The following is a 27467-nucleotide window of genomic DNA, read 5'->3' as shown; positions in this document are numbered from 1 at the left end:
ACCAATGGGACAGGAATCACATTATAGCCAATACAGGTGGGGAAAGGTTACGTTCAACAAATAGTGGTCTAAATTCTTCCATTGTGTAATAATCAATTCATGTTGAAGAAACACATGTTACACCAACTATACCATTAACCAAATAAAAACAAAGAAAAGTAAAACAAAGGAAAGCTTGCATGCAAGTTTAGTGGTTACTTAAAAGTCAATTTAGTCAGCTAGACCAAAACAATCCTACAACCAAAGAATGCAGCCTCAGCAGCAATGTGGCAGGGGTACAAAGAGAGAAAACACGGTTGCTTGATGCTGCACGAGTCAACAAAACAAAAATGAAATTCCATATCTCTACTTAAAATTAATTAACGTCAAACACTTTCTTTTAGGCACATGCAATTCTCTTGTGTTTTTAGGTCTATACACCAATTCAAACTGGTTTAAGACTACTCAAGTTATATTAGTTATCAAGGTAACAACTTAATTAGCTTGTACAGTTTTGGATTACCTGTTACTTTGGTCAGATCCCTGGCATGTCACTCTCACATCATGTTACTTCAGCTATTTGGTTTGTCTCCAGCACTACCTTATTTTAAATTCTTTGTAAATAATTCCCTGCCTCAATTATATGTCAACCCTTCACTTGCTATTCAGCTTTTGACACTTTACTCACACCGCCTGACACTTTTGATCACTTGCAGAGACTAATTATTCAGTGTGTTGACATTTCACACACACCATTTGTATGATCTTTTGATCTCTCTGTTGAGCTCTCTCTGCTTGTACGCTTTTCTTCACTTCATCTGACGAAGGAGCAACTCTCCAAATGCTTATGATTTCAAATAAACCTGTTGGACGAGGAAGTGGGACTTCTGACCTTGTTACTTTTTGACCTTGGTGTAGTGGTTTAGTACAAAGTAGTGGCTTGCTTAGCCAGTTCAAAGGGCAGTTCAGAATGAACCACATTGCTGTGGGTCTGGACTCTGCAAATTTTCTTCCCGAAAGGACATTAGTGATGGGCTTTCCCAACAATTGATTACAGACTTAGTAATACTGCTATGAAACTAACTTTCCATTCCAAATTTAATTTAAATTAATTAACCAAATTTATGAATTAATCAACAGGTTCCGTGGTGGGATTTGAACCCGTACTTCACAAGTATGCAAGAAAGAAAAGAAGCAACCTACTTTCAAATTCTCTGTTAGGTTAGTTATTCTCATTCTATTATGAATCCATATTTGTCCAGGAATTTCCTTAGTGGATAATCATGTTCATTAGTGAGTGATTGCTGATGATGAAGATGATTTGCTCAGGATCTCATTGTTGCATTTCTCCAACTCTGTCCTCACCAAAGAAACATGCTTTGAACTCTAGTCCTGATTTCAACTGCCTCAACCCCAAGCTCTGAAATTCTCGCCTTCAATCTCTCCACCTCTCAATCTCTCTCTGTCCCCTAAAGATGTTATTTTAAACTTTTGATCACCTGTTCTGATTCTCCTTCTTTGACTGGGTGTCAACTTTCATTGGATTCCAGTTCCATGACGGGCCTCGAGACAGCTTAAAAATTAAAAGGCACTACAGAAATGAAAGCTGTTGCTTTATTGTGTACTCACTGTTAAACATCTTACTAGCACGGTGTTTCATGGCTAAGTAAACAATCAACTGCACTTTTACATGCAAGTTATAACTGTAAAACATACATCAAGTACGAGGCACTATAATTAGAAAATGGGTTAATGTTTATAGTGTGCTATTTTAGTATCACAGTTACACCAGGGAACATCCTAAATAGGTTTGTACTAACACTTGCCAATTTGTTACAACTGTATACATACAATTAGTAATACATTTTGGGTTGCAACCAAGTATGTCAATTTAACTAAGACCACAGAGTTTTCTTCAGAGGATTTCAAAATGCTACATGCTCCACAATAACACCAGTTAATTTCTTTTGTCTAGCGTGTATACTTATCCTTAGTGTCTAATTATGAGGTATATCTCAATTTCAGTGAGAGAGGAATGTTGACCTCAACACTGGGGTAAGACCCTCCACTTAAAACACTATGGAATCAATTATAAACACGTGACAAAGCAGACGAGCAAACAAAATTCTAACTCTGCCCCCAGACACAACGCTGACTATTAATCCAAAAACTATAAACTCTATTCTTGTCCCTTGAATCCAATTAAACCTTTATCAAAATTATTCTTTTCATAGTATATCAGATTCATGGTACTTAGAAGAACTGCAGTGTTTCAAATTACAAATGCTAATGGCTGCTACTGCAGTCAAAACAGACCTGGAAAATATCAGTTGCTAACCTTCAACTCTTATCTTAAGCACCCAATTGAGAGAAAACTGTGGAAAGTACACAGAGAAATGGGATTAGAACTTTTCCCAGACTATACATTTAACTTACTCTTTCCTGCAAGTCAGAGGAACTCATTCATAGAATCATGCAGTACAAGAGGTGGCCATTTGGCTCACCATACAGGTATCAGCTGCTCTTTTGCTGCAGTCCTACATTATTTTGTACTGGTACAGTGGCTATATGTAGAGACATTTATTTATTTGATTATAACACATTGGTTTTGTGAAAACAAAAATGTAAATTACTTTGACTTGCTGTCTGCGGTAAAGTGCTCACCTGTTGTAGAGGTAAGTAGTATCTGCACAATGTGTGCCATGGTAACCAGATGGAAGAGGTAGAGGTTGTTAAATGCACAGCTGATGTCCGAGGGTTGTAGCTCCACAGTCTCCTCCCAGTACAATGAAGGAAATGCTAGAACGAGGCTGACCTGAAATCATAATCAGGTGCAAAGTCAAAAACCAAGTTGCAAATTAACCTGTGAAATATAAACTCATCACTGATCATACAGACCAAGCAGATATTTAGTGTCACGGATGGAAGGGGAAGTAAAAGAAATCTAAAAATGGGATTCAGCTACTTTTAACTTCAAGGGAATCTGCTGGTCTCTGTGGCCAGGTATTTGGGAAAGGAAGGGAATTGTTGGCTCACAGATACAGTTCATCATACCCATTTGCATATTCAGTGCAAATTACTTGACCATCTTTGTTGGGTTTGTTACTATTATTATTAATACTGCCTCTATTACTGAGTGAATGAGGTCAAAGATTGTCTCGCTGAAAATGGCAACTCTACAGACTGGGGAAAATTAATTCAGTAGTTACTTAGAGTCATAGAGATGCACAGCACAGAAACAGACCCTTCGGTTCAACTTGTCCATGCCAACCCATTCTAGTCCCACCTGCCAGCACCTGGCCCACATCCCTCCAAACCTTCCTATTCATATATCCATCCAGATCCCTTTTAAATGTTGTAATTGTTCCAGCTTCCACCACTTCCTCTGGCAGCTCATTTCATAGATGTACCACCCACTGAGTGAAAAGTTGTCCCTTAGGTCTCTTTTATATCTTTCCCCTCTCACCCTAAACCTATGGCCTCTAGTTCTGGATTCCCCGACCCCAGCGAAAAGACATTGCCTATTTATCCTCTCCATGCTTTATGATGCTTCAATTATCTACACAGTTTTCCTCTTCAGTACAAGAAATGAAAAGATTCAGGTCTTCCTCATAAATCATTGTTGATATAAATTAATGCCAGCTGTGGAGATACTTTTTACAGCAAAGACAGCAAACTGTCTTCAACTCTAAACCAAAGTAATTCTAACATTGAGCTTCTGTATGCAGATAGTTAAAAATCACAACACCAGGTCATAGTCCAACAGATTTTCTTGGAAGCACTAGCTTTCAGAGCGCTGTTCCTTCATCAGGTGGTTGTGGAGAATAAGATCGTAAGACACAATTTATAGTAAAAGTTTACAGTGTGATGTAACTGAAATTACATATTGAAAAAGACCTGGATTGTTTGTTAAGGCTCTCATCTTTTAGAATGACCACATTGATTTCAGTTCTTTCATATGTAAATCGCAAAACCTTTTTTAAAAGTTACATTCGAAAGTGAACTTTAACAATTGTTATCATGTCGGCCCAGATAATGTATTTAAAGTGTGAGGTGCCCTATATGCCCACAACAGTCAGACTGATTCTAATCTAAAAAATGGATTGACAGAATCTTACATGGATTCATACAATTTTTGAGAAAAGTAAAATGTCATTCTGCAAGTACAGATTCACCCCACAAGCTTATACTTTTGTGTGCATGCGTGTTGGGGGGGTTGTTTGTAATTTTTACTAATGACTTGGAAGAGGGAGTCGAAGGGTGGGTCAGTAAATTTGCAGACGATACGAAGATTGGTAGAGTTGTGGATAGTGAGGAGGGCTGTTGTAGGCTGCAAAGGGACTTAGATATGATGCAGAGCTGGGCTGAGGAGTGGCAGATGGAATTCAACCCTGTCAAGCGTGAGGTTGTCCATTTTGGAAGGACAAATAAGAATGTGGAATACAGGGTTAACGGTAGGGTTCTTAGTAAGGTGGAGGAGCAGAGGGATCTTGGGGTCTATGTTCATAGATCTTTGAAAGTTACCACTCAGGTGGATAGAGCTTGTAAGAAGGTCTATCGTGTATTAGTGTTCATGAGCAGACGGATTGAATTCAAGAGTCGTGAGGTGATGTTGCGGCTGTACAGGACCTTGGCAAGGCCACATTTGGAGTACTGTGTGCAGTTCTGGTCGCCTCACTTTAGGAAAGATGTGGAAGCTTTGGAGAGGGTGCAGAGGAGATTTACCAGGATGTTGCCTGGAATGGAGAATAGGTCGTACGAGGATAGGTTGAGAGTGCTAGGCCTTTTCTCATTGGAACGGCGAAGGATGAGGGGTGACTTGATAGAGGTTTATAAGATGATCAGGGGAATAGGTAGAGTAGACAGTCAGAGACTTTTCCCCCGGGTACAACAGAGTGTTACAAGGGGACATAAATTTAAGGTGAAGGGTGGAAGGTATAGGGGGGATATCAGGGGTAGGTTCTTTACCCAGAGAGTTGTGGGGGCATGGAATGCGCTGCCTTTGGGAGTGGCAGAGTCAGAATCATTGGTGACCGTTAAGCGGCAATTGGATAGGTACACGGATACATGCTTAAGCTAGGACAAATGTTCGGCACAACATCGCGGGCCGAAGGGCTTGTTCTGTGCTACATTGTTCTATGAATGCCTGTAAGAGAGTGAAAGAACATGTGAATGTATGTGTGAGCATATGAGAGGGGGTCTGCAGGAATGTATGGGTCTGTAGGAGTGTGTGTGCGTGTGTGTGCGTGTGCGTGTGCGTGTCTGTATAGTGCAATAGGGATCACCTGTAGTGTGACATGAACCCTAGGTCCCCGTTGAGGCCATCGCCATGGGTACCAAACATGGCTATCAGCCTCTGCTCGGACACTTTTTGTTGTTGCCTGTCCTGAAATCCGCCTTGGAGGACGGTCACCCGAAGGTCCAAGGTCGAATGTCTGGACCGCTGAAGTGTTCTCTGACTGGGAGGGAACACTCTTGTTTGTTGATTATTGTGCAGTGTCCACTCATCTGTTTCCATAACCTCTGTTTGGTCTCACCAATGTACCATGCCTCAGGGCATCCTTGCCTGCAGTGTATGAGATAGATAAAGTTGGCTGAGTTGCATGAGTACCTGTCACGTACAATGTGGAAGTGTCCTCCACGCATAATGGTGGTATCCGTGAAGACACTCTGACACATCTTGCGGCGTCCACCGTGACAAGGTTGTATGGTGTCCTGAAAGCTGGCCAGTTTGCTATGAACAATGACCTGTTTGAGGTTTGGTGGTTGTTTAAAGGTGAGCAGTGGAGGTCTGGGGAAGGTCTTGGCGAGGTGCTCATCCTCATTGATAATGCGTTGCAGGCTGCAAAGACCATAGCGTAGTTGTTTGGCTCCTGGGAAATACTGGACAATGAAAGGTTACCCTGTCGGTTGCAGCTCGTGTCTGTTTCCTGAGGAGGTCTTTACAGTTTCTCGCTGTGGCACATTGAAACTGGCGGTTGATGAGTTGAGCATCGTATCCCGTTCTTATGAGGGCATCCTTGAGTACTTCCAGGTGCCCATCACTTTCCTCCTAATCTGAGCAGATCCTGCATATGGCTGTTTTAATGTATTTCGGGTGGAAGCTGGAGAAGTGTAGCATCGTGAGTTTATCCGTGGGTGTGTGGTAGAGTGAGGCGCTGAGGTGCCCATCCTTGATAGAGATGCAAGTGTTCAAGAATGAAACAGATAGTAGATAATAGTCCATGGGGAGTTTGATGGTGGGATGAAACTTTTGATATCACTGTGTAGTTGCTTCAGTGACTCTTCGCCATGGGTCCAGACGAAGAAAATGTCATCAAAATACCTGCTGTATCGTGTTGGTTGGAGGTCCTGCATAGTGAAGAAGTCTTGTTCGAACCTGTACATGTTGGCATGCAAATTTGGTCCCCATGGCTGTTCCGCGTGTCTGGATGAAGGACTGATTGTCAAAGCCGAAGATGTGATTGAGGATAAAGCGGACGAGTCGTGGTTGCCAATAAACTTACTTTTATTGGTTTATTGGTTGCCAATAAACTTATTTTGCACAAATGCCTTTTAGGGAAGGCTGTCTGCCATCCTAAGGCAGTCTGACTTACATATAAACACACACAAATATGTCTGACTCTTACTGGACTCTGAAATGGCCAAGCAAGTCACTCAATTCTCAAGGACAAGTAGGTATCAGCAGCAAATACTGGAGGCCAGGAAAGAAGTTTAAAAATGGCATTACCACTTCTCCAGCGCTTTGAAGTGTGACTTCATGATATTCTCCAAATGAAGTGACAAGAAAGGCAGTCCAACAACAGTGTTCTCTTCAGAGCCAAACTGCCGGGCATCAAGTGTTCTGCTGTGTGGGACGTCATTTGTGTGCCTGACTTCAGCCCACTGAAGCAGCTGGTCACAGCAAGAGACCAGAACAATGGAAACGTTTTAAGGGGAGTCCTCAAGACTTCCTCAAATTATCAAATACTCTCACTGAGTTATTAGAGTCTCTGGCTTGTAACAAATCAAAATGGAGGAGGTTTATTTATGAACGTAAGAAATAAGAGAAAGAGTAGAACATGCAGTCAGTGAGGTCTGGCCCGCCACTAAATATGATCATGGGTGAACTCAGTTCCACTTTTCTGATTGCTTCCTTTATCCTTCTAGTCCATGCAGTCCTGAAAATATGCCCATCACAGTCTTAAATATTCTAAACAGTGCAGCATGCACAATCCTCTGACATAGATAATTCCAAAAGATTCAAAACCCTCTTTTTATCTCAGTCCTCAATGATGACCCCTTATTGTCAGGCTGTGCCTGTGTTTTAGATTCCCTGATTAGAGGAAATAACTTCTTCATGTTTAACATATGAAACATACAAGGCTCTAAGGGGCTTTGAATGTGAATATCAACATGATTTACTCAGCCTCTCATCACAGATAACCCTCTCATCCCAGGGATAATCTTCACTGCCTCCAAAAGGAAATGGAAATATCCTTGATATTTCCAAATATATCCTTCCATAAATATGGAGACTGGAAATCAAACATTACACTGTATTCCAAATGCACTCTCAAAGTCCTATACAATTGTTGCATGAGTTGTTCCTTCACTCCAATCCCCTCGCAACACAGCCCAACATGCCATTTGCTTTCCTAACCGTTTTCTGTGCCTGCATACTAACTTGTGGTGTTTCTTGTTTGAGTCCGGTCACAAAATTGGTGTGTAAAACTGGGGGGATGGCAGTGGGGGAACATTGCGATGACCCTTTTAAAAAAAACTGTCATAATTTTCGGTGCTTATAGATTTAACAATGAATGTCTGTGGGTAGGCAGCTGCAGGTGCTTGAATTGAGCAGGCCCAAGGAGCATTTTTATCCAGACAACATTTTAAACTCGACCAAGTAATTTATAAAGACACTTGGAGACGAAGGACCAATTGAATATAAAGCTGAGTGCTTTGACACCTGGAAGCCAATCAAATTATATGAATTTAAGATGTAATCATGGGTATAAAAGATGCAGGGATTTTGCAAAATGCCATCTAAAGAAACAAACATCTTGCTCTCAAAAGAAACTTCTGAGAAGGCACCATCTATTTAAAAGGTACCAAGACATTTGATAGCTAAAATACACTCATTAAAAAGTGAGACAATGACCTAGGAGAAGACAGCAGATTTGGAAAGAAGAGGAAGGAAGGCTGAAGGAAGAAGGGAAGACGAAAGAAGGGAAGACCATTTGTATAAGAGATTAAGTTCCAAATTAGCATTATTATCAATTGTGTTATTGGAAAAGTAAAATTATTACAATTGTGGTTAGCTAGTTAAGGGAAAGAGTATTCAGTTTGTTAATAGTTTTGTTAGTGTTCACTGTTAGGGTTAAATAAATAAATTGTTACTTTTTATTTATACTGTGGAAATTAGGGATCTTCATACACTTTTAGCAGGTTACGAGGCAAATTTCTCTGGGCTTGGTTTAATTAGTAAAGGAGTTCAACCTCCACGTCATAACAGTACTGAAGTCTATCTGAAAATCAACATTTCAAGTTTTACACTTCCATCTACCAGTTTGTTGCTCACTCACTTAACCTTATCACTTTATAACCTCTCAGTTAACAATTCCACTTAGCTTTGTATTTTCCACAAACTTAAGATATATCTTTTTACCAAATAAATTAATTCATTAATATAAATTGTAAATAGCTGATGTCCCACCACTGATCCTTCGACTGCTCTATGCACTTGTTTATACCTACTCTCTGCTCAATCCTATCCATTAGCCAATCTTTATTAATGCCATCACCCTAAACCCCACAAATCCTAACCTTGTGTACATCAACGACTGGTTTCTCTTCATTGACTCTCCATGTTACATGGAAACACAGAACATTGGAGCAATTGACCATGTGGTCCTTTGAGCCTGCTCCGCCATTCAATATGGTGCCCTGTTCCCACTTTCTCCTCATGCTTTGATCGCTTTAGCCCTAAGAACTTCATCTAAATCCTTCTTAAAGATATTCAATGTGTTGGCCTCAACCGCTTTCTGTGGCAGCGAATTTACGAGCTCACTACTTTCTACGTGAAGAAATTTCTCACCTCAGTCCTAAATGGCCTACCCCAAGTGTTTAGACCATGACCTTGGTCATCAGGAACATCCTTGCATATACCCTGTCTAGCCCTGTTCGAATTTGATACCCTCTTATTCTTCCAAAGACCAGTGAATACACCCCTAACTGATCCAGTCTCTCTCTGGTTGTCTATCCTGCCATCCCAGGAATCAGTCTTGCTCATTGCACTCTCTGTATAGCTCTAATATCCTTCCTCAGATCAGCAGGTCAAAATTGTACACAATAATTGTACTGTGGTCTCACCAAAGCCATGAATAATTACAGCAGGACATCTTTGTTCCCGTGCCTGCACTCTCTTACTATGAAGGCCAACATACCATTTGCCTTTTTCATCACCTGCTGCACCTACATGCGTACCTTCAGCAATGGTGCATGACGACTCCTCGGTATGGTTGCACCTCCCCCCTTTCTCAATCTATCATCATTCAGAAAATCAACGGTCTTCCTGTCTTTGCTTCTAAAGTAGACAATCTGGCATTTACCCATATACCATGCTTTTGCCCACTCACTCCCCTTGTCCACATCACAATTAAGCATCTCTGCATCCACCTCACAATTTACCTTCCCACCCAGTTTTGTGTCGTCTGCAAATTTGCAGGCATTACATTTAATTCTCTCGTCTAAATGGTTTACATATATTGTGAATAGCTGGGGTCTAAGCACTAATTCCCACGACATCCCACAAGTTACTTGCTGCCTCTCAGAAAAGGATTAATTTATTCTTACTCTATTTCCAGTCTGGCAACAGTATGTTACAGTGCCTGTTACAGTACACTATCCCGAATCCCATGAACTTCACGCTTACATGCTAATCTTTTATATAGGACCTTACTGACAGCCTTCTCAAAGTCCAAGTAAACCACATCTACTGGCTCCCATTATCACTCTACTAGTTACACCCTCAAAATTCCAGTAGACTTATACAGCATCTTCAAGAAACTCGAATAAATTTGTCAAGAAGAATTTGCTTTTAGTAAAACCATGCTTTTCGAAGTAAATTGTTAAGCATTCCTTTGTAAATGATTCTTGCAGTTTCCCAACTACAGATTCAGGCTAACTGCTCCATTCTTGCCAATTTTCTCTCACTCCTTTTATTAAACAACGATAAGTGAAGGGGCAGGTATTGTTGAGAAAATGGGGTGGCTGCAGAAGGACTTGGACAGACTCGGAGAGCAGGCAAAGAAGTGGAAGGTGGAATACAATGTGGGAAAGTGCAAAGTCATGCAAGTTGGGAGGAAGAATAGAGACATACACTATTTTCTAAATGGGAAAGGCTTTGGAAATCTGATGCATGAAGGGACTTAGGATTCCAGCTCAGGATGCTCTTAAGGTTAACATGTAAGTTCAGTTAGCATTAGGAAGGCAAATGCAATGTTAACATTCATTTTAAGAGGGCTAGAATTAAAAAAAAACAGGTGAGCAATTTTGGGCCCCGTATCTAAGGAAAGATGTGCTGGGTTAGAGGGGTCCAGAGGAGCTTTACTAGAATGATGCTGGGGATGAAGGGCTTGCCATTTGAGGAGTGGCTGAGGACTCTGGGTCTTTACCCAACTGAGTTTAGAAGGATGAGGATGGGGGTGGGGATGGAGTGGAATCTCATTGAAACTTACAGAATACGGAGAGGCCTGGATGGAGTGGACATGAAGAAGGTCTTTTCATCATGCTTAACAATTTACTTTGAAAAGTACTGTTTACTAAAAGCAGACATGAGCACCACAAGGCGCTGCCTCAGAGTGAAGGGATGAACTTTTAGGACTAAGATGAGGAGGAATGAGCCAGAGGATGGTGAATCTGTGGAACTCTGTCACAGAAGGATGTGCAAGCCAAGTCACTGAGTGTTTTTAGACTGAGATAGATAGGTCATTGATTATTAAGGGCAACAAAAATTACAGGAAGGAGAATGTGGTTGAGGTAAAGATGAGCCATGATGGAATGGCAGAGTAAATTCAAGTAGCCAAATGGCCCAATTATGTTCCCCTATCTTATGATCTAATGAAAAGCAGTGTTTAATTTGCAAATTTCCAAACTAACGAGAGCATTCCCAAATTTAAGCAATTTTAGAAACTCAGTCAGCACATTTGCTATTTCTCAGCTCTCCTTTTTGGATGATGAACCGCCAGTTTCTGGAGATTTGTTGGATTTTAGTCCGTTAGGCTTCTCCAATATTTTTTCTCTGCTGATATTAAATATTCCTATTTTCGGCCTGAAGGCCTCAACTGTTTTTGGCATGCATCTTGTGTTTTCTTCTGTGAAGAAAGACAAAATATTTGTTGAATACCCCTGTCATTTTCCTACTCCCTACGAAATTTCTCCTGTTTCTGCTTCTAAGAGACTATTATTTATTTTAGCAAATTTTTAAAAAAACATAGAAGTTTTTATGTTATTAGTGAGTGTACTTGTTCTTTCCTCTTATCTAAATAAACTTTTTGTATGATAATTTTGGTTGATAACATACTCAATCTTCTGACCTGCTTTTTTTATTCATTCACGGGATTTTGCTATCACTGGCTACACCAACATTTATTATACATTCCTAATTACCCAGAGGGCAGTTAGGAGTCAGTCACATTGCTGTGGATCTGGAGTTGCATGTAGGCCAGACCAGATTATACGGCAGGTGACACAAGTGAAGCAGGTGGCTTTTTTCTGACAATCGGCAATGGTTTCACAGACATCATTAGATTTGTAATTCCAAATTCTTTACTGAACTAAAGCTCCACCATCTGCTGTGGCAAGGTTTGAACTCAGGTCTCCAAGACATTGGCTGAGTTTCTGGATGAATAGTCGAGCAATAATATTACTAGGCCATTGCTTCCTCTCATTATTCTTGCAACAGTATCAGTCTCTTCTTTTAACTTAATACTACCTTTGAGTCACAAATGAATCTTCCTTGCTGAGCATTTTTCTTTAATGCAATGAATTGTTGTTGAACATTTTAAAACATTTCTCGAAATATTTTCCACTCTTTATTTACCAACATCCCTTTTAATCTATGTACTTAATCCAGTTCAGTCAGTTCTCCCTGCCCATGAACATAATTGGTTTGTGATTGGAGTATGGAGTACAACATTTCCAAACTTAATGAGGTTTTAATTTGTACAATGATGACTATTTACCAAGGGGATCTTTTACTTTGACATTACTAATTAATTTTGTCTCATTACATAATGCCTAATCTAAACAGGTCATTTCCTAGTTGATTTCCCAATGTATTGTTTCAAGAAATGAAAACATTGCACCATTTTATCACTGGATCGCTCTAAGGCTTAATTAAGAATGCACTGAACACATTGAGAAATTGTCAGGAGCACACAGGTGTCGCAGAAGGCACACAAACCTCAAAGCACCTCATCTGCCTGGCCCATCAACTACTAATTGCTGCCCAGATTTCAGAGTTCAAGGTTTTCAGATTGCACACCAGACCCATCAGCAATCTCCGAGCCCAGCACAGCAAAGGGAAAGCAAATAATTCTTGATCCTAAGAGACTGCAGCAGATAAGGAAATCATTACAGTAGATTTAAAAAGAAATCTAGATCCACCCTGAGGTGACACCTGCATTACAGTTAAAACAGAAAACAAATATTGATACACCATGAAGGTCCACCAAGATCTTTGTAATCCAAAAGCCTCATCATACATGTACAACAAACACTGAGTAGATTCTATGGATTTTAATCTTTTGGTTCAACTACTATTAGTTTACCCTTTATTCTAAGTCCTCATAGCTATTATGAGATGTGATGAGAAGCTATCATCCCACTTGATACTTCGAAACATGAAGTTAGTTTGGCTACTTTTCAGAGCACAAGTTGGGCAACCCATTTGATCTTTAATGGTTAAAATCACAAGTAAAGAGTAATTGTTAACTCAGCAATCTCCAGACATGGATAGAAGCTTCAGTTCCTATGGGATGAAGTCTATTTAAAGAAACTCTCTGATGCTCTGGTCTCCAAATGTAACACAGAGGCGGCTAATCAACCCTATAAATCTATTCTACCGTACAGTTAGAATAGGCTGACCTGTGCCTTAACCATATCCCTAATGAAAAACTATCAATTTTGATTTTGAAACTTTAAATTGATCCTGAGGCTTAATATATCTTCAGGATAAGGATTTCCATGACTCCATGACATGAAGAAAATGTTTCCTGTTAGGATTCAGAATCATGAAGTCTAAAAGTGTATTTTTGAGATTAAAATGAAAGAAATAATGGGATGAACTAATATTCTCAAATGTCATGAATCATAAACATACCAAGAGATGGAAAAAGTCAATATCCAAGATTGACCAAGTGTCTTCAACATTCAGATGAGGCAGAAATACTGGAAACGAAAACAGAATCACAAGCTATAAATTACATTTCTTGGCCAAAGTGAATAGGTAATTATCAGAAGGATTGCAAACTAGTTAAACTGAACTATATGATACTTTCAATACAATAAGTTAAATGACCAAAGTTCAGCAAAACTGAAAACAACATGAAAATAACACATTTGAGTAGTGTGTGCATGCATCCAGACAAAAAATTATATGGATGGTCAGATTCAATCCTATTTGCTAATTTCTCTTCTTAGTCTGAAGTGAACAAAGGTATCATGGAAATTAGTAGACACTGTTGCATTTAGATTGATGCTGTGCTGATATTTTAGGTTATCTTAAAGATTTCAACAAAGGCAAAGCATGATGTTTCTAACCCGGATGCATATTCTAACAAAATAGGATGTGACAGATCTGACCGAAACAAAGAACTTTCACACTTTTAGTTTAATTTATTTCTAGTAATATGAATTAAAGACTGTAAGATGTGGGAACCTAAGTAGGCCAATCAGCCCATTGAGTCAGCTTTGGCATGGCTGACCTGATAATGTTCAACTCCATATTCCTGCCTTACTCCCATCACGTTTGATTGCCTTACTGACTAAAAACCTGACTCATCCCGAAATATACTCAATGATTTAGCTTCAATAGCCCTCTGAGTAAAGAATTCCACAGATTCACTAACACCAAGAAGATAATCGTCCACATCTCTGTCTTAAATGTGCAACCCTTTACTCTTGAGATTATGCCCTCTGGCCCAAGATTCTTTCACAAGGGGAAACAACATTTTCTCATCTACCCTGTCATCTACTTTAAGAGGTTTACTAGGCTGAATACAAGAAATAGGAGCAGCTGTAGGCCATTTGACTGCTTTGCCTGATCCACCATTCAGCAAGATCATGGGTGATTTGATTTTGGCCTTGACTCTACTGTTTTGCATGCTTCCACAATCCTTGGGTCCCTTGTCAATCAAAAATGTGCCCAGCTCAACCTTGAATATACTGAGTGACCCAGACTTCAAGCTGCCTGTGGAAGAGAATTCCAAACACTAACAATCTTCTGAGTGAATAAATTGCTTTGCATCTTAGGACACTAGAAGTATGCAATAGTATTTACTTCTGTAGGAGAGACTAAAATTAGGTGACATAGCTTATAAACAAGAGCACTCCCTAAGGTGGTAGACAGCAGAGGGAAACTAAGGTCCTAAGCAGATCTGCCATGATCTTCTTGAATAGTGGGAAAAGCTCAAAAAGCTAAATAACCCCTACCCCTGCTCCCATGTCCTATGCTTTTTGTTACTATCTTGATCTTGAAAACCCTTTACTTTTAAACTGTCTCCCCTAGTTCTGGATAGCCCATCAACATTAAACATCTTCTCAGTAGTTATCCTATTGCTCCCCTTCAGAGTTTTTCAATTCTTATTTTTCTAAGCTCCAAAGGACATAGTCTTATTAAGAAAGTTTGAGCCTACGCCCACATAACAGGAACTAGCCTAGTGAAAATCCCACAGTACTATTCAAACAGCAATGGGAGCATTCTCATCAGAAAATATTTATCCTTCAACCAACTTCACCGAAACATATTATTGGGCGTCAGCCAACTGATATTTGTAAGACCTTACTTTGTCTAAATTGGCTGCAATATTTCTTATGTTACAACAGGGACTACATTTCAAAAATGCTTCATTGGCTGTGAAGCACTGTGAAGTTGCCAGAAGTGATGAAATTGTAAGTCTTTCCCTTTTCTAAGCTCAGTGAGCGTCCCAGGAACTTGGCTGAAAATCAGTTTTATACGGGATTCACAGTGAGCATTATTCCATCTGCCTTGTAGAAATTCAAACCAATGCTTAAAATTAAATTCTTCCCCAACATGTTACACTGATCATTTGTCTCAACTGTCCTCATCATCATCTAGTCAGCTCAATGCACATGAAAAGTTTACATGCTTAGCCCATACTTGCCTGACATTAACCGGGTCAAGTGCTTCTGGATAACTTTGGGTGATGCCACCACTCTCTGAGAAGCAGCAAACTGCAGAACTGCTCTCAGGCTAAGATCCTGCAATTAGAAATAACCAGTCACCGTTCAGAATTTGCATCCCGTCAGCCATATCATTTTGTGAAGTTACAGACTGAGGGAACAATAAGTCCACTTTATTCTAGACATAGGTTAAAGATGAAATGCAAAATCTTCCTACGGAGGTCGAGAAAACAGAAAGGACAGGAAACTATTTTGCTTCAGTTTTGGCAGACGAGAATGAAATTAGAATGAAAGGGTACACAAAGAGGAGATGCAGCAATTAGTTAACTGCAGGTAGGGAAACAGTACTCGCAAAACAAAAAAGAAACAAAATACAACTCATATTGGATCCTGATGGCAAGTTGTCCGAATGCTGAGGGAAGCTCAAGAGCAGACTTGCATCACACAATCTTTTAGGCATCCACAGTCGTCAAAGTTGTACTGAAGTACTATAGGGCTAACTATCCATCTCCATTCAAGAAAAGGCCAAAGAGAGAGAGAGAGAGATGGATTTCTGTGACTTGGAAATAATAGTCAGGACTGCAGATGCTAGAAGTCAGAGTTGATGACATGTGGAACTGTAAAGGCACAACTGGTCAGACAGTAACAGAGAAACAGGAAAGTTGACACTTTGAGTCAGGACCCAGTCCTGATGAAGGGTCCTGACCCAAAACATTGACTTTCCTGCTCTTCCAATGCTGACTGACCTGCTGTGCCTTTCCAGCTCCACATTTTATTCAGAGAGAGAGATATTCACAGTATATCAGACTGGGTGAAATCATTACTTGAAATTAATGTAAGAAAGTGAATGAACACTGATTTTATATAAATTTACGTAATTTTTGTTTTTTGCCAAGTGAGCTTCTGGAAGAAGGTCAGAACTATTGATTTCAAGTGAAACGTTCAGTGGAAATCAAAGGTTCATGAATAGAGATTGGAGCTGACAAGCATTCAGCTACATGCTTTCACTGACCTATCAGGGTATCCTAGGAATACAAAAGCAGGGATAGGCCATTCAATCCTTTGAGCCTGCTCAGCTGTTCAGCAAGATCTTGTTGTGATCTTAACTCCACTGTCCTGTCCATAACTTGGGATTCCTTATCTATCAAAGATGAAACCAAACCTTGAATAAATATAAGAGCCCACTGCTTTCTAGGGAGGGGAACTCCACAGACTAACATCCATCAGAGAAAACATTCTCCTCATTTCTGTTTTTTCACTTATTTTTGAACTGTTTCTGCTAATTGATGTGGTGTATATGGACTTCAGTAAGGCATTTGATAAGGTTCCCCTTGGTAGGCTATTGCAGAAAATATGGAGGCATGGGATGGAGGGTGATTTAGTGGTTTGGATCAGAAATTGGCTAGCTGAAAGAAGGCAGAGGGTGGTGGTTGATGGGAAATGTGCATCCTGGAGTTCAGTTACTACTGGTGTACCGCAAGGATCTATTTTGGGGCCACTGCTATTTGTCATTTTTATAAATGATCTGGATGAGGGCGGAGAAGGATGGATTAGTGAATTTGCAGATGACACTAAGGTTGGTGGTGTTGTGGATAGTGACAAAGCATGTTGCAGGTTACAGAGGGACAGAGAGGTGGCAAATGGAATTTAATGGAGAAAAGTGTGAGGAGATTCACTTTGGAAGGAGCAACAGGAATGCAGAGTACTGGGCTAATGGCAAGATTCTTGGTAGTGTAAATGAGCAGAGAGATCTTGGTGTCCTTGAAAGTTGCCACCTAGGTTGATAGGATTGATAACAAGGCATGCAGTGTGTTAGCTTTTCTTGGTAGAGGGATTGAGTTTCAGAACAATGAGGTCATGTTGCAGCTGTACAAAACTCTGGTGCTGCTGCACTTTGGAGTATTGTGTACAGTTCTGGTCACCGCATTACAGGAAGGATGTGGAAGCTTTGGAAAGGGTTCAGAGGAGATTTACCGGGGTGCTGCCTGGTATGGAGGGAAGGTTTTATGAGGAAAGCCTGAGGGATTTGAGGCTGTTTTCATTAGAGAGAAGATGATTGAGAGGTGACTTAACTGAGACATAAGATAATCAGAGGGTTAGATAGGTTGGACAATGCAAGCCTTTTTCCTCGGATGGTGATGGCTAGCACGTGGGGACATAGTTTTAAATCGAGGGGTGTTAGATATAGGACCAATGTCAGAGGCAGTTTCTTTACTCAGAGCGTAATAGGGGCTTGGAACGCACTGCCTGCAACAGCAGTAGACATGCCAACTTTCAGGGCATTTAAATGGTCATTGGATAGGTATATGGACGAGAATAGAATAATGTAGGTTAGATGGGCTACAAATCGGATCCACAGGTTGCGCAACATCGAGGGCTGAAGGGATTGTACTGCACTATTCTATGTTCTAGTTTCTTCCACAAAAGAAATACCTTTTCAGTATCCACCCTATCAAGCCCTCTCAGAAACGTATGTATTTCAAACACAACACCTTTTTAAAAGTACAGGCCCAGCTCACTGAATTTTCTTTGTAAGATCAGTTTTTCATCCCAGGAATGAGTCAAATGAACCTTCTCTGAAGTGGGTTATTGCAATAATATCATTTTTTAAAGAACAAGATCAAAATTACATGCAGTATTCTAATGTAGTCCCACCAAGGTCCTGTACAGTTGCACAAATCTCCCCACTTTTGTATGCCATTCCCCTTGTAATAATTGCCAACATTCTATTTGCTTTGTTAGTTACTTGCTGTTCCTGAGTAGTAACATTTTTATGATTCATGTACCAGGACATTCAGAATTCACTCTACCTCAGTTCTACAGTCTGCATTTAAGTAATATGCAGTTTCTCTATTATTTCTGCCAAAATTGTCAAGTTGATATTTTCCCATATTATATTCTATCTGCCAATTTTTGTACACTCAGTCTACTAATATTGTTTTGCACACATTCCATCATTTGGACAACATACTTTTGTAGCTATTTTGCTATCATTAGCATGTTTGGCTACCATATATTTGGTTCCTTCATCCAAGTTATTGACGTATATCGTAAAACAGTTGAGGCTCTAGCACAGAACCTTGTAGCACGCCACTGGTTACAATATGTCAATCAGAATCTCCTTTGTAGTTAGCTAACCAATCCTTTATGCATGATAATATGTGACTTCATGCCTTGTCATGTGCAGTAATCTTTGATGTGGCGCCTTATCAAAAGCCTTTTAGAAAACTAAATATATTGGCCTTTCCAACTTGAATACTCATAGAAACTATGATATACTAGCTGGCTCTTTCTTATACTCATTCTTTGTCAGTTCTTGAAATCTGACCAGTCTTTTGACTTGCTGCTTAGGTGTACAGTCTATTTCTAAATTAATACTATCCTCTACCTACTTATTCAGCTATGGATGATGCATCTTTCTCAATGGAACAAATCTTCGCTGACAGTTACGAAATATCTCCTTAAACGCCTACAATATCTTCAGTGTCCCACCTTTTCACTTTAGTTAGCTTTGTCTTCATACCCTCATAGCAACATATGTTTATATTTAAAGCCCATACTCTCACCTTCAAACTGAATGCCAAATTCAATCACATTATAATCACTATCACTTAGAGGTTCTATTACCTTGAAGTTATCCTGTCTTTATGTTCATCACCAGGTTACGAATAACCCCAAGTACATACTGTTCTAATACATTGTCCAATCTTCCAGACTACCTTTGCCAATCTGATTTGTCTGTCCACATGTCAGTGAAAATCATCCAAGCACTCTCGCAAGTTTCATTTACTTCTTCCTATCTTGGTCCAACAGTGTAGCTATTATTAGGGGGCCTATAAATCACACCCACAAGTGACTTAACTCTCCTATTTCTTATATCTAAACAAACCAATTCTGGACCTCACCCTATTGAGCTACAATCAAGACTCACTATTGTACTAATGACATAAATAATTAAACAACCTAGCCCACTACCCTGTTTCATGTTTCCTAACTTTATGAAAGGTCAAATATCCAAGGCCCAGACTTGGTTAGCCCACAATCATGTCTCTAAAAGCTGTCACATGATACATATTTACCCACTTTAATATGAACACTGCACACATTTAGTGCATCACTTGCCATTTTTGCAGACTCTGCCTTTATCTGCTGGTGTCATACTTCAGTTTGCCCCTCTCTGCCTCTTCCTGCTAACATTCTTGTTAAATCATTCCCCAAATCATTACCCTGATCTATTACATGTTTGCTCTGTGATTTATCACAACTCCTCTCATGTGGTTCCTTCTTTCTACTATTTAGTTGAAAGTCCTCTTCTACAACTTGTCAAAAAAACTGGTCCCAGCATCATTGAGGTGGAGCCAGTTGCTGTTCTATCAGTGCTGATGGAGGTATCTTAGGAATAGGAAAACTGATTCCCTAACAATTACATTTGATTATATTATATCTCACCAGAGGTACATGGCTTGATTAAGAACATCCAACATGCACTTATAAAATAGAATTATAGAATTCCTCCCGTGTGGAAACAGGTCATTTGGCCCATCGAGTCCACACAGACCCTCCAAAGAGCATCCCACCCAGATTTGCCCCTATTCTGTCCCTGTAACCCTGAATTTCTGGTGGCTAATTCAGCTAGCCTGCACACCGTGGGTTCTATGGACAATTCAGCATGGCCAATCTACCTGCATATCTTTGGAATGTGGGAGGAAACTGATGCAGACATGGGGAGAACATGCAAACACCACACAGATACCAGAGGGTGAAATTGAACCCTGGCGCTGTGAGGCAGCAGTGCTAACCACTGAGCCACCACACCACCCCAAGGCTTGGAATATTTAAGAAATCTTTGAAGAAGTAATTGCCTATAGCAATGAAGGAAAAGTCACAAACTTTTTTGATAAAATTTTGTGCTCAATAAACTAGATTAAGCACAGGACATTCCACTCTGATTACATTTTATTCTGCCTAGCAATAAGTGTGGGATGCTCAAAGTCTTCCAGTAGATAACTTAAAACAGTTTTAAGGGTCACTGACTAGCAGTTCAGTTAGTCAGTTTTTAGTCTGAGAAGAATTCTTGCAGCTGTGAATGCTGCTAAACCTAAAAGTTAGGGTTAACAGTAATCATTGATAGTTCATTGCAACAGGGAGTGGTCATGTGAAGGATACAAGCAATACCTGATTGGGACAGCTGAGAAAGATTGGGGGTCAGAGACAGTCAGGAGCAAGAGGAGGTGCGCCGTACATCTGAACTGCTGCAATTAGGTCCGAGGATTGGGGGGGGGGGGGGGGGGGAAGATAGAGGTGGTCCCGGTGGTCCGAGGGAGGTTTTGTGCAGTAGAGAGTTTTGAGCGGCGGGGGGGATGCTCAAGGAAGTCCAGCAGCAGAAAATATAGTTCAGGGCAGTTGGGAGGCTGGAGTTCAAAGAAACACAAGTTTAGTACAACTTAGTGAAGCTTGTCATCTGCCAAAGAGCTGGAATTGTTTCTTGACTACATGCTGAGGTGTGACCTCAGCATTCAGTGGAGAGTAGCTCCACGAAAAGAGATTGAACCATGGAGACCAGATGCTGAAATTTAGCAATTTCAAATCATAAACCCCATGATTTTGTACTCTTTTCTTTGCATGCTAAGATGAGGTGTGCAAATGGCAAGTTGATTGAAGTAAACAAAAATCTTAAAAATTTATAATACTGCAGACACTGGGAATATTCAACAAGTTAGGCAGCATCTGTGGAGGCAAAAAAGTTAATGTTTCAAGTTGATGACCTTTGATCAGAACTAGGTAAAATTAAAGCTATAAGGAGACTCTGAGAAAGGAGTGTGTGGAAGGTCTGTGACAGATTGAATTAAATGACAATAGTTAACTTCCCAGAGTAAAAGAAAGAAACAAGAGATGTGCCAAGAGCAGGTTCATTACTGTCTGAAAGTGAAAATACAAAGAAAAACTGTAACTCACAAAAAATACAGATATAGAACGACAGAGGTTACCATCTGAAATTGCTGAATTCACATGAGATCCTAAAGGCTTCAAGTGCGGACCTAAAGCTGATGCTCAAGCTAATGTTGAGCTTCACTGCAACAGTACAGCAGACTAAGGGAAGGAATGGCAACATGAGAGAAAGGTGGATAATGAAAATGGGAGGCCTCTGAAGCTTGGAGTCACGCTTGTGGGCTAAGCAATGGTATTCCTCAAATCAGATATGTTTGGTCTTTCCAACATAGAGGTGAATACAGTAAACTAAACTGAAAGACATCTATGTAGATCTTTACCTCGTAGGGGTGTTGGGGACTTGGATTAGTGAAATGACAGGAGATAAAAGGGCAGGTGCACATCCTTCATGCTTGCATAGAAAGCTGCTGTATGAAAGGGATGGAGTGTAGGGGATGACTGATGACTGCACAAAAGAATCAGAGGGAATGTCCACTTGAATGCTGAAAGGGGAGGGGAAGGATGCACTTGATGGTGTTATCACGCAGTGGAAATGGTGGACAATGAAGCCATTGAATACGGAGGTTGGTGGGGTAGAATGTGAAGACAGAGGGAACACTATCACGGCTCTGGGAAGAGGAGGAAAGGGTGAGAGCAGAAATGTGGCTGACACAGTCAACAACCTCATCAACCATAATGTGGGCAGTCCTTGGTTGAGGAAAAAAAAGATGACAAGTCAAAAATGTTGGTATAGAAGGTTACATTACTGGGATTGATGTGATGGAGACAGAGTGACAGGAAGACTGGAAAGGAATCCTTAGAGGGTGTAGGCTCTGAGGAAATGTGATCAAGTTAACTGAGACAGTCAGTTGGCTGATAATAAATGGTAGTTGACAGATTATCCTTAGAAATGGAAACAAAGAAATGGAGGAAATGAAGGGAAGTTGGGTCATGTGAAAAAGAGCTGAATGGAAATTAAAAGCAAAGTTGAAGGAAGTTTCCAATATAGAATTAAGCCTGATACAATCAGCAGTGTCGAGAGTGTGGTGCTGGAAAGACACAGCAGGTCAGGCAGCATTAGAGGAACAAGAGAATTGACGTTTCGGACAAGAGCTTTTCATTAGGGTGTGCTGTGCCTTATCTGCTGTGCTTTTCCAGCACCACACACACGACTCTGATCTCCAGTCCTCATTTTCTCCTACAATCGTCAGTGTACCTAACCAGAGTAGTGGACCAAAGCATGCTCCACATATTCCATAAAAAAGATTGTTACCCACATTGGTAATCGCAGCAATAAGAATTACTTGGAACTTTTCCCTTACTTCTCTTTTCAGAGATTAACACATTTGGTTTGGGCACATCTTTTGCTTCTTTTCATGTCTCGCCATCAGTCCCTCTGGCCTTCGAAGAATAACTCTTTCATCCAATCCTTTCCATTTCCCAGCCTCCCACAGATCTTGCTTTTGTCCTTGTCCCACCTATTCCTTGCTCAAAACCAGTCACATCTCTAACTGTGACATTTCCACACAACTGTGGTAAAAGGGCTATCAATATGAAATGTTATTGCTGCTTCTATCCCAACAGAAGTTTCCTGACCTGCAGCGTAGATCAAGCACTTTCTATTTTTGTATTAGAAAGAAATTATTAATTTATCCTTTTTTGGAATGGTTAACAAAACAGTGGTCATTGTTGGACCATCTTTTTTTTTAAACAAAATTTAATAACCGAGAGCAGGCCAAAGCATATGGCTGTGGTCCTGAAAAATCACAACTTCAAGTGAAGCATGGGTTCCCACAGATTCAACGAGGTTCCTTTGCAGATTTCTTATCCAGGAGAAAAATCTAAGATAAAACACTGTATAGCATATTCACAGTACTGTGTTCTCTGAGCTAAAAACCTTGAAAAATAAAATGAATTATGACATGCAAAAGAGACTCTATCGGACCTTCCTCAGCAAAGAAAAAGGAAAAACTTAAGGAATGTAGGAAAGAAAGTAGGCCATTCAGCTCATCAAGCCTATTTCACCATTCAAGATTATCTCTGATCGTCGACTTCAATATCACTTGCCCACACAATCTCAATATTCCTCGATGTCATTGGTCTCAAGAAATTTATTTCCATCTTGAACCGGTTCCTTGACGGAGCCGCCACAGTCCTCTGGAGGAGGACTTCTCACTACTAAGCTCCTTAAGCCTGACCTGACAATCTCTAGAATCAGAGGCTGGCAGCTTCTGTTGGCCAGTACCGAAGGTCCTGATCTGTCACAAAGTTACCTCTTAAGTGGCTGATTGGAACTTGATCCAGTGAGCTCTTTCACTGGTGTGGGTAGGAAGTCAGTCACCTCCAAAGATGCCCACCACACACTTACACTTGGTGCATGAAACACCACCAGTCTGCCAAAGTAACAGTTTAGTTTCTCCAACATTTCTCTGTAGTATAAATTCCCATTTACACCTGTATAAGGCTGACATATGACCAAACTAATCCTTTTCTTTTCCACAAACCAAAAAGAAGTTTTCACACTACACTTCTATGTTTCTCACTACCTTACATTCGTCTCCTCTCCGTTTTTAATCAATTTCTTGGCCATCCTTTGCTGGGTTCAAAGCTGTTCCTAAAGCACATGCTTACCACTTTTTCCAGTATCATTCGAAGTGTTATGAAGGTACAGAGATGTACTATACCTTTAAGAGAGTTGAAGGACTTAGCAAGCACACAGAGTGCTGAAAGATTTACAATGTAATATTTGGTCCAATAGCTCACGTACCTGGGTTGCCATGAGACAAAAACAAATTCAAATTTGGCCAGTTTCAATTATACCCTAAGATATTAAACTCCAATCATTTGAATTTGGTACTTTGATGATATTTAAACACATGAAACCATCTGAGGCGTTGGCGTATAAGACCGTGAAAAACTGAACAGTTAGGGGGAAAACTGCCAACAGATGTAGGCTGCTAGTAAGAACTCTCTGAAAGGTACCTGTCTGGAGAAGGACTTTGCACAGGAAAAAATATCAAAACTGATCTGTACAGTAAATCTACAGAGGGAGATACAAAGGGAAGATTCAACAGCTGGCTGGTTTCGAAATATGAATTTTTTTGTTAATCTTAATCGGGGTTTTATTGGACCAGTATTGCAGAGAGGAAGGTAAAAGATAGGTTTAGAAAAATGAGGTGTAAATAGTTGTTAGTTAATTCTTCTCTGTTAGACTTTAAAAAATTAAAGTTGTTAATTTTTACTTTACATAGTAACTTTTGGGATAGTTCTTTGCCTCTCAAATTTTAACAGATTATAGCACGGGTTAAATCATTTCTGTGCTACAGGTTTAAATTAGCGGGGGGATTTAGCCTGTGTTGTAACAGAAGCCACTTCCTTAGTTCAAATGCAATCTTTAACTTATTTATTAGCCAATGTTAATTTACCTTTCCCATTGGTGTTTATGCCTTCGAAAAATGTAGATCTGTTACAGACAATGCAATATTCTTCGAACATGAATCATTGCCTATCTACTGTTTAGCGCACTTTCCCAAATCACCATTTCTAATTTGCTCTTCATTTAAGTAACACAGTACTTCTTTACTCTGTCAAAGTGGACAAGCTCACATTTTTCCACATATCCTCCAACTGTCAATTTTTTTTGCCTACTCATTTAGCCTATCTACATCCCCTTGCTGTCTCTTATATCCTATTCACAAGCTATTCTTCTAACTCCCATGTGCTATCAATGAATTTAGCAGGCATACATTTAGTTCCATTATCTGAGTCACGGACTTAAACTGTAAATATAGAAAATAAGGCCTTATCTAATCCCTGCAGCATGTGACTTGCTATAGCTTGCCAGCCTGAAAATGATCTATTTAATGCCTAACTCTCCATTTCCTATTTGCTAAGCAATCCTCCATACTTGCTAACATATCAAATTTTTTTTTGGTTACTTTTGATGTCATTAGATCACAATTAATTCTTTAACAATATAATATTTCAGTTTCACTTCAACACATTTATGGATGGAATGAACTACCAGAGAACGAGGTGGATGCAGGTACAGTTACATCGTTCAGAAGACAATTGGATAAGTTCATAAATAGGAAAGGTTTGGAAAGATATGAGTTAAAGATATGCAGCAGGTGGGACTAGTTTATTTTGGGAACATTGTTTGGCATGGATTGGTGTGACTGAAAGGTCAGTTTCAATGCTGTATGACTCTATGACTGAATTTCTTAGGTCACAGCAAGGATGAAGAAAATAGAACACAGAACATTCCAGGACAGTACAGGCCCTTCAGCCCTTGATGTTGCGCTGCCATGTGAAACCAATCTGAAGCCCATCTAAATGACACTATTCCATTCTTGTCCACATGCCTATCCAATGACCATTCAAACGCCCTTAAAGTTGGTGAGTCTACTACTGTTGCAGGCAATACATCCCACGCCCCCTATCGCTCTCTGAGTAAAGGAACTATCTCTGAGATCTGTCCTATACCTATCACCCCTCAATTTAAAGCTATGTCCCCTCGTGCTAGCCATCACCACCTGAAGAAAAAGGCTCTCACTGTCCACGCTTTCTAATCCTCTGATTATCTTGTATGTCTCAGTTAAGTCACCGCTCAACCTTCTTTTCTCTAATGAGACTGAATGAAAGGATGAAGATACAGACGGAAGAAACAGGGGTTGTTTCAAGAAATAAAAGTGAATGAAGCACTAAAATTATATAACAAATTTAAGATCAAAAGAACGAAAGAAAATGATGGGAAAACTTATGAGATCGAAAGTAGGCAAATACTTGAATGACAGATATTTGAATGAGTATTTCGAAAAAGCAGGGAATAGGACTTAAATAGATTAAATTTTAAGAGACCTCCTAAGACTAGATGGAATGTTCTAAGAAAATCTTCAAGTTAACCACGTTTAATACCACCATTGTCAATATGCTCAAGAGCTTTACTCAACTTAATCTTGAAATAAATTTTAGTAATTAAAGCAGAGAGTAACCATTCTACCTGTCTGTCTGGTAGTGATCCGAACAAAACTTTGTCCTCATCATTAAGAATATTCTCTGCAGGAGGGGGAAAGTAGTGTTAAAAGTAGGAGTAATTATTTTCTTTATAATTTATATACAGAACATTGTACATTAATAAGCTTGTCAACCATATTCCAATGTTATCTAAAGTACAGTTTGCTAAGGTAGGTAGAAACGATTTCTTATTGTTGAGGGGTGTGTGTGTGTATGAGAGACGGGGAGGAGGGTGAACAGAACTTTAAAGTTAAAGCTAAACTATTCTGGAGCAAATTTCAGGAGTATTTATTCAAATACAGTAAAGTAGAAATTAAGAACATTGTCCCCCATTCTAGTCTTCTCAGCAAGCACTGTTAAGGTTGAGAGAAAAGTGAGTTTAGATCAAGTTTTAATAATAATTACAGAACCCACAGCAGGGAGATGGTGTTAAGACACAGAGCAACCGTGATCTAACTGACCAGAGGGTGCTGAACAACCTACTCCTGTTCCTAAATTTTAACATTCGCTTCTTTTAACAATGTTTATTTAGGTCACTTCACAACTGGGTTTGAAAATTTCCATCCAATTATAGAATCTCACTCATTTTATGTGAAGAAATTTTAGGTGACTAGTTTGGAGCAAGAATGAAAGAGGTATAAGGGCTTCTGAAATCTGGCTTATATCAAAATCTAATGCCATGTCTTTTTATTTTACTACCGAGCGAGGCAAAATTGCTACTTTGTGCTGTACAGATCCCTAGGAAAGCTCCAAGAAAAAGGTGAGATTTAGTGTTGAGATTCAAACACATTTTCACTCCAAGGATCTACCAGGCTATCAGAGGAATTCAACTGTATTCTTGCTTCTGGTACTGGCAGAGGAACATCTAGTATTAACTCCAGAGAGCAGTGGGACTAACTGAATAGCTCATTCAAAGGGTTGACAGCCAAGATTGGTTTTTGGGGTAAGAGCATTGACAAATGATGAATAGCTATATTCTGGAATTTTAAAAAATGAGAGATGATCTCGTTGAAATATATGGGATTCTGAAAGGATTTTGACAAAGTGGACACAAATTATTTATTCTGGCTGGGGAATCTCAAAAACAATGGCACAATCTCACTACTTAGGACGGAGATTAAGAGAAATTTCTTCACTCA

General features: G+C 39.8%; 1 protein-coding gene across 3 annotated transcripts in view; it reads right to left on the bottom strand.

Annotated features, from left to right (window-relative positions):
- ubr1 (ubiquitin protein ligase E3 component n-recognin 1) overlaps positions 1 to 27467 on the bottom strand; it is a 219437-nt gene that overhangs the window by 25646 nt on the left and 166324 nt on the right. For all 3 annotated transcript variants that reach the window (XM_060828682.1, XM_060828683.1, XM_060828685.1), the window contains 4 exons: positions 26315 to 26370; positions 15366 to 15462; positions 13343 to 13410; positions 2644 to 2794 (listed from right to left, as the gene is read on the bottom strand). In XM_060828682.1, coding sequence (XP_060684665.1) covers positions 2644 to 2794; positions 13343 to 13410; positions 15366 to 15462; positions 26315 to 26370 — 372 coding nt within the window. The remainder of the gene's footprint in view (positions 1 to 2643; positions 2795 to 13342; positions 13411 to 15365; positions 15463 to 26314; positions 26371 to 27467) is intronic.

Source organism: Hemiscyllium ocellatum, chromosome 8 (assembly GCF_020745735.1).
Source record: "Hemiscyllium ocellatum isolate sHemOce1 chromosome 8, sHemOce1.pat.X.cur, whole genome shotgun sequence".
NCBI classification, from domain to species: Eukaryota; Metazoa; Chordata; class Chondrichthyes; order Orectolobiformes; family Hemiscylliidae; genus Hemiscyllium; species Hemiscyllium ocellatum.
The sequence above is the reverse complement of the archived record's forward strand: the minus strand, read 5'-3'. Positions and strand labels throughout refer to the sequence as shown.